General features: G+C 40.6%; 1 protein-coding gene across 1 annotated transcript in view; it reads right to left on the bottom strand.

The window, feature by feature from the left end:
- The window catches only part of dnajc6 (DnaJ (Hsp40) homolog, subfamily C, member 6), a 38,934-nt gene extending 30,686 nt beyond the window's left edge, over positions 1-8,248 (bottom strand). Inside the window, exon 1 of the mRNA XM_069680379.1 lies at positions 8,014-8,248. Within this exon, the coding sequence (XP_069536480.1) occupies positions 8,014-8,233 (220 nt within the window). The 5' untranslated portion in view covers positions 8,234-8,248. The remainder of the gene's footprint in view (positions 1-8,013) is intronic.
- Between the last annotated feature and the right edge of the window lie 7,711 nt (positions 8,249-15,959).

The following is a 15,959-nucleotide window of genomic DNA, read 5'->3' on the forward strand; positions in this document are numbered from 1 at the left end:
TTTGCCTTATGGGCAATGGCTGCAACGAAACGTACTGTTTAATACAATATTTCAAAACTGCTCGATCGCTGGACTGCCACTTTTATACACTCTTATAAATCAACAAATGTTACATTAAGACAAGTACACGTGAGGCTTTTAGCCAGAACCAGGAAGCTGGTTCACAACAGTCCAATTTAAGTGTCTTTACACTGGCAGACTAGATTTTAACTGAATATTTTAAGGCTCTTTATAGTCTTGCTATATTTCTGTACTCGCCAGTACGTACTTTGAGATCATAAGTCTTTTGTCGTTTCCAGACACCGGCTGAAAAGTTAAGGGGACAGAGCGTTTGCTGTCTGGGCCCGAGACTCTGGAACAACCTGCCCGAGGAAACAGGTCGGCTGACTCAGTGATCGCCTGCAAGTCCTTTAATTTCCTCAACATAGAGGCATTCCTTTTAATAAGTATTACATTTGTTTTGTTTTTCTCTTTATGCCTGTTTCTACACTGTATTAGAATCTGTTTCATTTCAAATCTAATGATTGTATAATGTTAAGACTGGTTGAGTTTTTACAACCTTTAAAGGGGGGGTATTATGCTAATTTCAAGCTTCATATTTCACTCTGTGATACCTGTTAGCTAGCTTAGCATAATTTACTTTTTTTTTTTTTAAATCCTCATTTTTCTCACACTGTGCAGGCCCTCATACAGCCTCTGCCTGAAACGACTCAGTCAACTCTGTCCCTTTAAGAAACCCCGCCCCTACAAGCCCGCTTTCTTCTGATTGGCCGGCTCCCCGAAGCCTGCTGAGGCTGCACTTTGTGACTTCACAAAGTGCAGCGTGTGGAAAAAAACAGTGTGAAATCTGGCATACAAAGCAGCCTGCAGACTGAGCTGAGAAGCCTGGGGATTACTCCAACATACTTTTACCTACAGATTTGAAACTCCACCGACGTTTAGTCTGGACATCCAACATTGTGACATTAAATTTATGTCTTAAAATGTGAAACAGCATAATACCCACTCTTTAAATCAATAACACAAACAGCATATTTCAATCTAACGGACACTATTACCCTCTGAAGTTTACTCCTGGGACAAACCTGAAAACTAGACTGGATTGGACTTTTTGTCTTTAACAGGCAGGACGGTGCATAAAACTTATTGATTTGATATTTGATAACATATTGAACAATTGGTCAATAACAAGAGGTAGACAGAAATAACGTTCATAATTAGCATCATAGCAGTAACATTTTACCACATCTGATTTCTTAGAATGAAATTAATAGCCATAAGCTGCCAAAATTTGACTTATGGGATATTTACATGAAGTTAAATGGACATAAATGGACAAAAAATACTTTAAAACTGCTCCATCAGCTTTTTGAGAGGATTTTTTGTATGCTTCTGCCATTTCATCGTTATTTATCTGTACAGCAGAGAGTGTCAACAGAAAGCGAAGCCTGAGCTCCCCAGTAAAAGGCCTACTCTGTCTTATTTACAGAGAATAATGTTGTTAACTCTGCTGTTGACTGAATTAACTCCTAAATCATTTAATCTGTTGATTACATCCCAGGCTAATGCCATTCAATCACCAATTAACCTTCATTTAAAGGAATAATTCTACACATCGAGAAATATGCTCTTTCGTTTCCTTCCCGAGGGTTAGATTAGAAGATTAGAAGGTCAGTATGGCTCTCATGTCTGTACACTTATATGAAGCTACAGCCAGTTAGCTTAGCTTAGCAAACAGACAGCAAGAAACAGCTAGCCCAGCCCTGTCCAAAAGTAACAAAATCTACTCACCAGCACCTTTAAATCTCTTTAAATGAAACATTATATCTTGCTTGTTTGATCCATGCAGACACGGACAGAGTAAAGCTAGCTGTTTCCCCCTGTCAGTCTTATGCTAAGCTATAAGCTAATTGGCTCCTTACTGTAGCTGTATTTTTACTGTATAGACATGAGTATGGTATCAAACTTCTCATCTAACTCTCGACAAAAAGGCAAGCATGTTTCCAAAATGTTTAACTATTCAATTATTAGCTTTTTGCCTTTATTTCATAGGACAGCTGAAGAGAGACAGGAAATGTGGGGGATGAACATTTGGTGCACAGACAGAGTCGAACCTGCGACCTGTGTGCCGAGGAATGTAGCCTCCGTATACGGGGCACCTGCTCTACCATCTGAGCTAAACCAGGGCTCCTTGAACTTTTCATTTAATATGCTGTTGTCATATTGAGCCTGTCTACACTGAGGAATGCAAACTGCTGTTTCACCTGAAGTTTGCTCTATTTTTAACCTCCTTACTATGCAAATTTCCCAGCCGGTGAGCATGACAGCACATGTTAGGAAAACCTGGATCCTGCTCTGCCTTGAAATCAGGAGCTATATTAGTTCAACCTGGATCTGCCAATCATGTTCAGATACTTGCCCCGGTAAAGAGGCAACTGCAGTGATGGAGGAGAAACAGGTAGACAAGGATAAAGAGGGAGAGGAGTGAGAGGAAAAGAAAAGAGAGACAGTCCTGGTTTTGTCTAGAGGGATCAGTTGGCTGTCAGAATATGTCTGCCTCCTCCTGCAGCCCCAAACCTTGTGTTTATTAACACAAACTGAAGCATACAAACAGCACTAAAGCTTAACATGCAAACACGGCGTTGCACTTGATCTCAGAGCTACTACACAGTAAGAGGCCTTGTTGTGTGCACCTGAATGACTGCGGTGTACCCTTATCTGCAAACTCTGATCTGATCTGCTTAATTATAGATGCTGCTGATGAGACAAGGAGTATGATTAATTATCTACTATACAGCTTGTGAAGAGGAGTATTCAATTGCATTAAATAGCAAGCAACGATGACAGGCAGTAAAGGCATTTCACTTTGTTAAAGCTGTGACAAAATGTACGTGCCAGCTGACGTGCCTGGATTGGTTTTATATGCTCAATTGAAGCATAGTTTTCACTCCAGGAACTTTCCCCGGGGTCTATGAATCTTTGGAGGGACTTAAAGCAAAAGCTAGTGTCTAAATTAAGTTCTGGGGACATACAGTATTATATCCAACAAAAAGGTCCCGGCTTGAGGGCTGGGCTTGCAGCACAAAACATTTCAGATTGGTAGAATTTCATGTCAGCCAAAATCTGCAGCCGCAAACGAGCATTGCATTTATTTTAGCTCAACAGCAGCATGACTTGAATCTCCTCCGTGCTCGCTGTTGTTGCAGAGTAACACAACGCTGCTTGTCTGTTGCTTTATGTGATGTCATCTTTTTGGTGTAGTCATGTGAAAATGACATGCTGGAAATGTCATGCAGCAGCAGATTCATCTGTGTAATCTTGGCAGGCTGTGACAACGCTGACAACACAGAGCTCAAGAGGCCTTTTTGTTCTTTGAAAAGTAGTCCCAGGGTCAAATAATTCTAGACTGCATTTCTGTCCTTCAAAGTACAACCAAATAGTTATAATTTACAGAATAGAGAACCCTAATCTATGTCATCTAAGATCCTTCTGACGATGAATGAGGAGAGAGAGAGAGAGATGGGCATTAACATGCAATGAAGGCTCCTAGACGGACTTGTACCGGGGATGTTGTGGTTTCATGGTCACCGCCTTAACCCCAATGGGCCGCCAGGGTGCCCCAAAATATGCCAGTCTCTGCATAACAGACTGAATGCATCAGTTTGAGAGTCAGGCTGGTTTTGCTAATTAAAAAATAAACAAGGCCACTGAGAGGTCAGACAATCTGCCTCATTCAAATATGCAATTTTTATGCAACATTTTATTTAATGAGAAATGAGCAGCCCTTTTGATCATGTGGGTAATTAATGTTGCTCTTGGTAACTTAGTTAAAATATCAAGTGTCTTGTTTGGTGCCATAAACCTTATCCTGTTATGCCTTTATTGAGAGAGAGAGCAGTGGATAGTGTCGGAAACAAGGGAAGAGAAAGTGGGGATGACACGCGACAAGGGGCCGAGGGTGGGAGTCGAACCCGGGGCCGCATCGAGGACTGTAGCCTCTGTATATGGGACGAGTGATTTAACCGTTGATCCAAACCAGTGCTCAATCTAGTTGTATTTATCTCCTATCTTCAACCTTGATCTTAAAAATTGAGACTTTAATAATTCAGCTCTGAATCCTGAGAGCTACTCCTCTCTGCAAACTAGCAAACACGGCTAACATCTCCGGCTATCTGTGCAAGTCATCGCTGTAATGAAAAACTTATAATTAATATGCACATGCTTAAAGGAGCAATTCGCCCCTGGAAAAAGCCCCTGTCAGTCAAAGCTGGCGTTCTCTGTAATCGATAGAAGCAATAATATTATAAAGTGGCACCATAGCTGTGGAGAAAGTTGTACAAACAGCTCGTGGTTTCACCCATTCTACATTCCTACAACACCCAGCATGCACCGCTCCCTCTGAAAGGAACGGCCCAGCGAGAGACACTGGAGTGAAATACTACCGTTATCGCTGCAGACAGCGGTAAAGAATTCGAAATATGATGAGCATATACCGGCGGATCATCTAAAAAAATCTTCAGGTCTGCAGTCTACATTTCAAACCTGACGACTTTGAACGAGACATGACATCGGAGGCAGGCGTCCTAGATTGAGGAAGTGTAGTTTAGCGAGCTCCCTGGCCTCGACTGGCAGAGGTTTGGATGATTTTCCTCCTCTTTCCTGCCCCATTTATCATCTCATGATCTTTCAGCTTCATCTTGAATTTCCTTCAAGGGGTCAGACCCAGCTTGTTAGGAAAAGATGTAAATTCTAAGTATAAATTAGCTCTCTGCTAGCATCATATATAGAGTCAAGATAATCAAGCAATGGATTTGAACGTTCTTGAATATCTGGCCTCTTTCTGATCATGTCACAGAATTAATTTAGCTTGTTTATTAATAATTATTGTGCAGCATCCAACTTGGTCTATTACGTTGTGTCATCTGCTTTTATGTCCCTTTTATAAGAAGTTTAAATCAATGATGTTTGGAAGAAAGTGGAAGAAATGCACTTTTGCTCCTTATATTTTAGTTGTCCTGTATATCTCTGCATCTCTTTTATGTCTTGTCTGTTTCTCTGCATCACTGTGTGAATCTGCAGGCTGTTGGTCTCTGTTGCTCTCTGTCTGAGGCCAGATGGATGTGGGAGTGAGCAGACTGCTGCGCCAGTTACAGTGACAAACGTTGCTATTACAGACACCAGGGGAGGCTCAGATACAGGCAGGTAATCCAGCAGCAAAGCCCGGCCGCTCGCAGAAAGAGGGAGCGGGACATCAACCAGAAACAGAGAGCTGTTGGCTTTGCTACAGAGAGATCAATGGTTTGTTTGAATGTGTCTCCCTCCTTCTGGAGTGCCGACCTTTAACCCTCAATATCAGGCTTTGTGTGAACGGGACAGACGGATACACACACATACAGGGACTGGCACACACAAACATAAAAGGGACCATCCAGGAGGGGGGGGGGCGGAGGCTTGGCAGACCAGACAGACATCTGACACTGGAGCCCACCACCACTGCCGCCCCCACCCTCCCCATCACCATCCCCAATCCCCTTCCCTCATTGACCCGCCCTCCCACCTTCCTCATCTTTTGTTTCACATGAGTGTTCATCCCAGGAGGCTGGCTGACTCCACACAGCACTGCAGTGAGGTGAACACAGGACAGGCTCTACCCCAGATGTATTCAATTGGCGGCTGGTGGACCTAATCTGGCCCTTTAATGACCTCAATGTGGCCCTTTGATTATTTATAAACAATACTTAGAATACTTATTATATTAAAATGCTTTAACTGAACAGGCTGTTTAAGCAGAGGGAATGTAGGACACTCAAACCAAATAAAGAAAAGGTGTTAAATGTAACACTGTGTATATTTAAGATGTTGTCTTTTTGGCTGTTGCCTTTATTATGTAGGACAGCTGAAGAGGGACAGGTAATGTGGGGAGGAGAGAGAGGGGGAAGAAATGCACCAAATTATTGGCAAACAGGGAGTCAAACCTGCGATCAGTATGTCGAGGACCGTAGCCTCAGTACATGGGACACCTGCTCTACCAACTGAGCTAAACCAGCGCCCTGTTTATAGATGTTTACACTGTTTGATTTATTTGATAAGAAGATCAACATGTTATTATTAGGATATTTATCCCAATTAAGAGGTGTTTTAAAGCTGTGGGAATTGAAGACAGTCAAACTAAATTAATTGAAAGATTATTTGTGTTATTTAAACAATGCAACTTCTCTTTTGGAACTTAAGGGTGCCTTGTTTACACATTTACAGTTCTACCTTTACAAGTCGGATACAGGAAATGTAAATGTCTGGCCCCTTGCTTTTTTTTTTAATTTGGCCTTCTGAAAAAAATCTAAAATGTTAGTCTTAATTTATTTATGCTACATGAACTGTTATTATGTTTTAATATTTGTAGTAACAGTTGAAGTAGTAGCAATTTTATTGGACTAATATTGTCCTCTCTAGTGGAAAATTATTTTGGTTAAAAACTGAATGATTTTGTAAGTAACAACAAGCTGAGCTGTTCTCATAGGAAACAATAAAATCTACTTTTAAAACTCTCATAACGATGTTTATGAAAATATATAGAAACACATTTTCGCACATGATGGAAAATATGTATTTATTTTCATCCCATGTAGGAGGGGCCAAACATATGTGTCATAATAATAGTTATAGTTATAGCAGCAGTGGTTGTAGTAGTTACATTAGCTGCTATCGTAAAACTTTCTCAGATGATACAACAGAAGTGATCTCAATGAAGAATGCATGTCAAAATCAATGACTTATTATGACTGAATTCTTTTAAGCATGTAGACCAATTAAATACATTACAGCAGGCATCGTTATTGGCAAGTTTTAATTGGTACATTAGGCTTGCAGTCCATCATTCATGGCCAGTTGGCTAAAGTTTTGTGCTTCTGCTGCCTAAATCTGAAGTTTAAAAAGTTTTTGTACATTGTTTAGTACATTTTGGGCACTAGACTATAGGTTGTGTGAAAAAATATATTTGTGCATATTATCTAACAATATCATGAACCTCTAAAATATAGGTCAAATGAACGCCTACAAAGACATACACATCTAAAGTATACCTCTCATTCTAGTAATGACTGTACTGACTGTCAGTTTGTGCGCCTAAAGACATGTATTGGACTGGGCAAAATATTGAACACAAATCTCATGGCACTAGGGCATACCCTAACCTGTCCTGAATACAGTAACCCAATATAAACATTTAGGTCACTAAAATCCAGGTAAATTAGTTTGTTCACATATTTCAAAATATTTTGTACATAAGAATACAGTTTTTATCTGCTAATATTTGTGTATATTTACCTTACATATTATGCACCGTCACACTAAAGGTCATATGACTGTCTACAAAGACTTTTTGATACTTCACACATCTCAAGCACACCTTCAAGCTTAGTCTGAACTTTATGATAAATGCATTACCCTTAAGAAAGATGTAAGGACAAATCCAATGGCACTAGGACATGCCTCAACCTGTCCTGCAGTTTACAGCATTTAGGTCACTAAAAATTGGCCAGAAAATTTAGTTTGTTTACATATGTTGATATATTTTGGACACAAGAATTTATGTTATGTTCTTATACGTGTGCATATTATCTAAAATATTACTCACACTGACTGATATATAAAATGTGAGTGTCTACAAAGGCTTTCTGATACTTTACACATTTAAAGTATACCCCTAAATCCAGTCTGAACTGTGTTTCAATATAATATAGTTCATATACTTAACCTAAAGAAGGATATAGAACGGGACAGACAATTTAACACTAATCCTTTGGCACTACGACATGCCTCAGCCTGTCCTGCACACAATATAAACATTTAGGTGGGGTCTAGTAGCCATTATAAGCTCTGCAGGGGATTCCAGGAGGTGCATAGCTTCATATACTTACACCGTTTTGTTACAGGCCACGTTAATACTGTGTAAAGTCATCACTTCTCACTCATGCACCCTCCACGTCAGCATACAGACGCGTTGGGGACGCTTACCTGAGCTGTCCATGGTGCTGCAGTCCTCCTCTCTCAACGGGCCTGCCTTCGGTCCGAGGGTGGCCGCTATGGAGCCTGCGAGTGTGCAGCTACTGCTGCCGCTGCCGCTTCCGCTGCTCCCTCTGCCGACACTGAAGCTATCTCCGCCGCTATCGACCAACTGCAAAGATTCATAGCCATCGTAACTGGTCTTTTTCTTGTAGGCCCCCAGCAAGCTCATAACCGAAGGACACACAGGCAAAAAAACGGAAGTAAAAGACAAAAGAAGAAGCCCAAAAGACGTAGTATGCTACGCTGCGCCGTAACCGCACCACCACCACCGCTACCACCACAGCCTCCGCCGCCGGTGCTGCTACTGCTGCTGCTGTGTGCACCACATGTCCGAGGAGGAGAGGACGAGAGGTCTCCTCTGTTTTCTGTTAAAGAAATATTCTGCGGGCCGGTAGTCTCTACCTCTCTTTCTCTTTCTCTCTCTGTTTCGCCTCCTCTTTTCTCTCAGCAGATCCGCATTTTACTACGACGCTGCCGCTGCTGCTGCTGCTGCTAATGCTGCTGCTCCTGCTGTCGCTGTAGTCCCCGACTGAGTAAAAGGGAAATCCACCCCAACACACAAACCTCTAATGTGAGTGCTGCATCCATTATTCACATAGGCCATTCTAAAAAGTAGTTGTGAACACGCCTGTGGCCCTATTTTTTCTGAAAACTGATCATAAAAGACCCTTTTAATTTAAAAACTACAAAATAAATGAAAAAATTAATAAAAAATATATTAGGATACCATAAAGTGAATAAATGTCACAGTAAATTCGCAATAGAGCACACAATCATTCCCAATCTGTTGTCAGAGTAATTCAACAAACAATAATATAATATTGAGTGTGCAATAAAATCTAATGTGCAATAATATCTTTATAATGTGCAAAAATATCTAAAATGATAATATTAACGTCATACAACACTAAGAATACATTGAATCCACTTATTTTTTTCCCTTACTTTTTTATCTATTTATGCTATTACATCTATTTATTTCTATTAAATATGTGTATGTGTGAGTGCGTGGGAATGTATTGAATGATATTTTTCTATTAGAAAATGCACAGCAAATGTCGTTGTACAGTGTGCAGTGACAATACAGGCAATCTGTTCTTTTCTATTCCATAAACATGCCCAAAAATAGTCCCACAGATCTTTAAGCTATACATTAAAGACCTCATATAATATTTATCATAAAGAAAATCTTCCTATCCAACAAGAAGTTGTGCTCAGTACTATATTTTGCTATGTAGCACCCATTTTTAACCTATATGCCTATAGAAGAAAAGCTACACCACTGGTTTTGCAATACTACTACTACTGAGCACATATTATATAGTTTATTTATTTATCTCTTTAATTGTTTCTAACTTTATGTAAAGGCAATAATACTATAATAGGAGGTGGATCTACTGTACCAGAATCATGGCAGGGAGGATATATTGAGTTTATTCATCTATATCTGCGATTTATTGCATTTTGTATGACTTTAAATTCCATTAAAATGACCTTGAGGGAGAAAATAGCAGCACAGACATATTCCAATCTGTATATTAAAATCATACATTATACTGTAGTTGTGAAGCTGAGACTCACATGCTATCCAGTTTTCTCGCCTGCTCCGACGTAAAAAAAAAAAGAAAGTGGGATCTCAATTTTGTGAACAGTGTCACTGTTCCTATTCTGGGCGCTGTTCTCCATTAAATGCTTTACAGGCTTCTGGCCAATAACACATTTCCTTTGTAGGGGTGCGACAGTAGATGGAAATTGTTCCATCCTGCATCTTATTAGTTGATTTCACTGAATATTACAGCTTTTATTTCAACATTTGATGAATATAGTCAGCTATGACAATTGTTTTCATTAGTGATTGATGTGCAGCTTATTAAGATGATAAAGAATCCCAGAGTTTAGGTATTTAAATTTCTCATTTAGTCCAACTGTCGATCAAAAAAGATATTTAATTTAGATAAATATACCGCAAAGAAAATCTGCAACTCCTACGATCACTGAAATGTCAACGTAGCTGCAGCAGTTTAATGCAAGACAGATGCATCTCTCATACATGCATGATGTAAGGTGTCTGCTGTATACATGGTGCAGAAGCACAGGTTATAAGTGTGCTAAAAAGTAAAAACCTGCAGTGACGTCTGTTAAAAAGCAGATGTCTTCAGGGGGAACATGCAGAGTAAAAAAGAACTCGGGTTAATTTATCATACCTCTTGCTTTGACCTGATTCTTGGGTATAAATAAGGAGCAAATTATGATTCTGTGCTCATAATAGAGATCATTTATTTGAGCCCTGTGGAGAAAATAGACGAGGACTCTTTGGTTTTGTCCTGATGAAAGATTAAAATAAGAGTAGCCTTGTAGTCAGCATTGTGAGACAACAGCACCCTGCTTTGTCAGAAACGGGAAGCTCACTCTGCATCACAGGGAATTTTCTCAGCTTCAACTCGACTAAGTATAGCTTTGGATGTCAAAAGGCTCTTTGTAATAGAATCAAAATCTCAGAGATTTTTAAATTTAGCTCCAAAGTTGTGATTTTTGCTCCAATTTTTTTGTGAACTGACCCTGGATCAGTGTATCCGGGACAGAAAACACTGCCCACTGATGGCATGCTTCCTTCCTTGGCCTTGTCCCCTGGCAACTGAGACCCGGCATGGTTCTGAAAAGAGGACATGAGCCTGGGAAACTCTTTTGGTGGAGCAGACGGGAGCTCAAAGCACAGCGGGAACGGAATGTCCAAAAGGGAGGAACGGTACCCCCTCCGTCACCGGACGCAGAGCGCTGCCGCTCCATTGTTGAAACGGAGCTTCCTGTCTGGTTCCTAACCGGGCCTACCGATATTCACCCCTTGATGCCCTCACGACTGTTTGGGATGGAGCGAGCAGGTGCAGGATCAAAGGTTTACACGGGAGGACGCAGAAAATAGGGCTGAAACGATTTTATAAATCAAGACTATTACTAGACGCTTTCTCAACAATTATTATGTTATTAATTATTGAATTTTTCAAGCAAACCTTCACTAGTTCCGACATAAGAAAGGTGGAGATTGTTTGTTTTCTTTTGTGGAAATATTTTTGGGTTTGGTAGTGTTGGGAATAGGGATGCACAATAAATCGTATTTTCATCGTTATCGCAATATGAGCATTCACAATAAACACATCGCAAAAGTCTGAATTTATCGCAATAAATCAGAAAAATAATTAAATGTAAGCAAGCCACACTTTCTAACTAAGCATGTGAAACTTTGCCTCCGGAGCCCTGGCTATCATGGCCATCTTTGCATGGCATTTTTATGCGATCAGATAAAACCCAAGCTTGCTATCATCTCCCCTCAGATGAATTGATTAAAAGCAATAAAAATACTTTTTGCATTTATGTTAGATTCAGGAAGGAAATGTTGCAAACACAGTTATTGTGTAAAACACGCAGAACGGCAGATGGACATAAAACTAAGAGTTAAAGCTAATATCCACTCTTTTATGATTGTTTATTTATCGCACTTTATATTATCGCAAAAGTAAACAACATAATTGCACATCCAGTTTTCTCATTTCATACAGGCCTAGTTGGCTAGACTAAAGAAGCCTTGTGAATATGCTACTTTGAGCTATGTGAATTTTTTGGACATTTTTTACACAAAAACATTAATAAATCAATTGAGAAATTAATCAGTGACTTGAAGAAAATATGCCTTATAGACTTATATACTAATATATAATATATTTTGGAATATATTAGACCTCTGATGTAGTCAACATTTCCGTGCATTTTATTATGGATCATTCTTTATCCCTTGCAGATGTTGGACAACCATTGCATAAATATGGACAACTGGCTCCATCAAAAATTAAAGGGCCTTAATAAAGTTAGCTTAGGTCATGCCTCGGTGACGTGCAGTGATATCAGGGACACTGTAAGACAGGTTTTCAAAGTCTAAGAAGAGACCTTACGATAAGTTTTAAAGCATTTACATGTTTAAGAATTCCTATCAAGTCTTTAAATGCAACACTTGGTTTCGTTTTAACTCTTAACACACTGATTACAGCTTCATGTCTTAAAAGACACTCTATACTTTCTTTGGTTTCCCTCTGTGTTTCTCAAGAATAGGCCGGAGGATTAATGATTATCCCCATAACAGTTAAAGCAGAATCCAGGAATCTGCTGGATCAGCTGCAGGACTCACTCTACAAGACAGACGGTGGACTTGAATCGGAGGCTAAATCTGCAGGATCGTGTAATCCAAAGATTCATGTTCTGTGAGGTACAAACTGAATCACAACAGATACTATGTGTCTTCATAGAAAAACAATAGTATCCATGGCACTAAAACAGAGCTGGCAGCCGGCCTGCTTCAGGAACTGAAAGCTGTCATATCTGTCCTGTTGGAAGTGTGCTGATCACGACACAGATTCTCCACCTGTTTACTCGCTCCAAACCACAGAGAAAGGATGAAACCCCATGTACGCCTGCTCCTTTAAATTCACAGACGCATTAGCAATAGAAAAACTTTTAATATGATGGAATTCTATGCATTTAAGAGAAAGTGAAGTATAGTGTAGTATTTTTATTTGTCTCTCTACCAATAAAATGTACAAATATTCTTGATTACTCATCGTATAATCAGCCCGGGGATTTCACAAGCTACCCAGATTGCTGTGACTTTAAAACTGAATGTTCGTCTCATATATCAGATTTAATGAACCACATTAAAAAGCAGCAAAGGTGACTCAGTCAGTGACGATCAGCACATGAAACCACACCGAGCTGTGTTAAGCTGATCACGTGACGTGCGTGACGCAGGTGGTGATTTGCTATTGGTCGGTACTAGAGAGGAGCTGTCCCCTAGCTCTGGATGATGAAGGTAGTGAATCTGATAATACTGATGAACACGATACAAGAGATGTCAATCGCGTCCAAAATTATTATGACGTATCATAAACCATACCATAAACACAATTATGGTTATGTTTAAGGAAAATAAATGTCCTCTTAAAATAATATATTTGTAGTCAAAGTGGTGTATGCCTTTAAATGGTGTCCTGAAATGCCGTTACCGAAAACATCAGCAGAAATATAAAAGGCAACCTTCACTGATCTGTCAATCGAGTCTTGGTGACATTAATCATAAGGTATAAATAGCGACAAGTCACATACTTTAAAGAAAAAGGGTGATATTACATTGGCCTAGGTGAACATATCTGCATCTCAAAACAAAAATAACCCAAATGATGTCATTCATGATGCTCGCGTGCGTATATATCGCCACATAGAGGCCCCGAGCACAGGCGCAACTTTGTGATTAAAAGAGAAAGAGAAAAAAACGGCCCATTTCCCCGTGAAACAAGTGCACACTGATGATAACCTGTGTGTCCACCGAGCCGAGATGCACTGAGGGGGGAAGTGAATTTCCAGAGGTAGCCTGATATTATGTAACACCACAACACAGCTCGTGATGCTCTCTCTCTCTCTCCATCTCTGCCCGGTCAGAGATGTAACAGAGAGACTGAGCCGTCAAAACGTGTGTCATAATGAACATAGGATGAGAAAAATGAAATCCAGTAGAGGACTTTACCTGTCAGAGTGTTTTCTACCATTCTCCCGGACGCGCCGTCCCGTGCCGTGCTGAAGATGCGCTTTGAACCCCGGCTCCGCTCACGGACACCGACCTTTGATTTGTCATTCGCAGCAGCCAGCCAAAGGTCAAACCGTTAAACGTCCTGTGAGACAAACTGTCATGCAAGGATTTCCCCAGTGTCTCCCAGTTTTAACCTTTCCGTAAATTTACAGAGGCAGCAGCAGGCTACGGCAGCATCATATAATCACATTTTGGCTTATAAGCCACAAACAAGGTGCCGCGATGGCGATTGGTAGATCTGTAGATGATGTGGATGAGCGTTAACGACACGGCGCGAGGCACAGTGCATGTTCATCAATCAGTGCAGAGGAAACTGCGCCGCTCAGCGCATCTTGCTGGAGCTACAAGAGAGGCTGAACCAGCCCGGTAAAACCTGGGATGGACTTCAGAGTCATGCTGAATCATAGGAAATTGCTGCAGGAATCTCTGGTGAAATGCACCAATAGATCAAAACAACAAGGAGATTAAAATACTATATGGCATTTTTTTCCCCGGGCACATAACAACCGAGCACATCTTTCATACAGTAAAGATCCCGGTAAGAACAAAGGGTATGAGGCCAGAAATGCAAAACTAAAGGTGCTTTTCCACAGCAGGAACTTTCCCCAGGAACTAGGAACCTTTTAAGGAACTCTGTGTGTTTAACAGCAGGAACCAGGGTCGAAATTTAGTTCTGGAGTAATTGATTTACCCCCTGAAAAGTCCCTGCTGGTAGTACTTTCCAAAGGTCCAGGAACTTTCAGGGCGGGGTTTGCAGTGCTGATTGTTTCTGATTGGTCGAGTACTCGCAGCGTTTTATTTCACCCAAATGAAGTCAGTGAATTAATTTGCAATGCAATAAAGGACAGCACGAGTTGAATCTCCTCCATGCTAACAGGCTGACTGTAGCGTCGCACAAATGATGATACCGGCCCGTTCGTCATCTTTGTTGTATGGCCTTCATCTTCTTCTTACCGCCACCTACTGGACTGGCGGTGTAGTGCAATTACTTCTATTGCTTCTCGTAAACTACATTGGCCTGATTTGCATAATCTTACCAGGACTTTAGGGCACTGTGGAAACGCAGACAACAATGGGCCACAGGAATCATTTAGTACCTTGAAGAGAAGTTCCTGGAACTAAAAGTTCCTGGTACTTCTTGTCGAAAAAGCGCCCTAACTGTGCTTCATAATGTTGTGACGTTTGCGAACAATCCGATTCTTTTGAACGACTCTATGGTGCGAACGAAAGGAACTGAGTCGTAGGTGAGAGCTGTTCTTTTTATAGTTGTGCCCAAATTTAACTGCCCGCCCTATATCCACTCCCCTTTATGCCGAATTACCACAGGCAGCTTTTTTTCAACTGCAAATACGCTATACGAGGTCACATGCAGCAGAATCATGTCACCACAACATAGTGCCAATGGTGAACAGCAACATTTTTAATATGCATGTGTGTTGACACGGGAGAATAAAGTGCAGGCATGTTCGCGACTCCGACCACTCTCTCACCTCGGATCTTATGACTCCGTTCCTTTCCGAGAGCCGAAAGATCCAGCTCCCTTCAAAGAGCTGTAATTCCCAACACTAGTGCTTCAAACTAACCATGAAATGACAATTCTGCATCATGTTTCATGCATGCAAATACTGCAGCTCTGCACCTCCTGTCAGAGGTAAACACAGCAGATGAGGCTGTAATCCTGACAGCGGAGCGGAAGTTCATGCACATGGGGTTTATTTACAGATCTGAGAGGATTAGAGGAGGTATAGCCAGTGTTTCTATCCGTGTGCACGCGCGCGTGTGGTTTTTCTGTACGTGTTTTAAATATCCACCGCAGCTTTTGTGTTTAGTGCAAGCTAGCACGCCCTCCCTCCTGCTGCTTCCTGTTTCTCTCACATGACATAAAAGATCAAGGAGCAAAGAAGGGAGGAGCAAAGCTTTTATACGTTTTCATGTTTGCAGGGAAGAGAGAGAGAGAGACATGAAGATAGAAAGAAGGGAATAAATAAAACCTGTCATATCGATTATAGTGAATATTCAGATATTCTTACAATTGTAAAATAAAGTTTTGAGCAGTTTTGACAAAGCAGACCACCATTAAAAATGTTAAGCAAAACTTTAATTAGGATTTGAATAGTAAGTTTCATGTTCTGTTTCTGTGTGGTTACACTGCCCCCTTGCTTGCAGTTTGTTTAGACTAAGACACAGTAAAAGAAACATACAGATGTTTGCCTGTACAGTATTGTGTTGTGTAAACAGCATTAATCATATACAAAGACAGTCAAAG

This window comes from Semicossyphus pulcher, unplaced genomic scaffold, assembly GCF_022749685.1.
Source record: "Semicossyphus pulcher isolate SPU_LCO1_2020_fin unplaced genomic scaffold, fSemPul1.0.p SCAF_4, whole genome shotgun sequence".
NCBI classification, from domain to species: domain Eukaryota; kingdom Metazoa; phylum Chordata; class Actinopteri; order Labriformes; family Labridae; genus Semicossyphus; species Semicossyphus pulcher.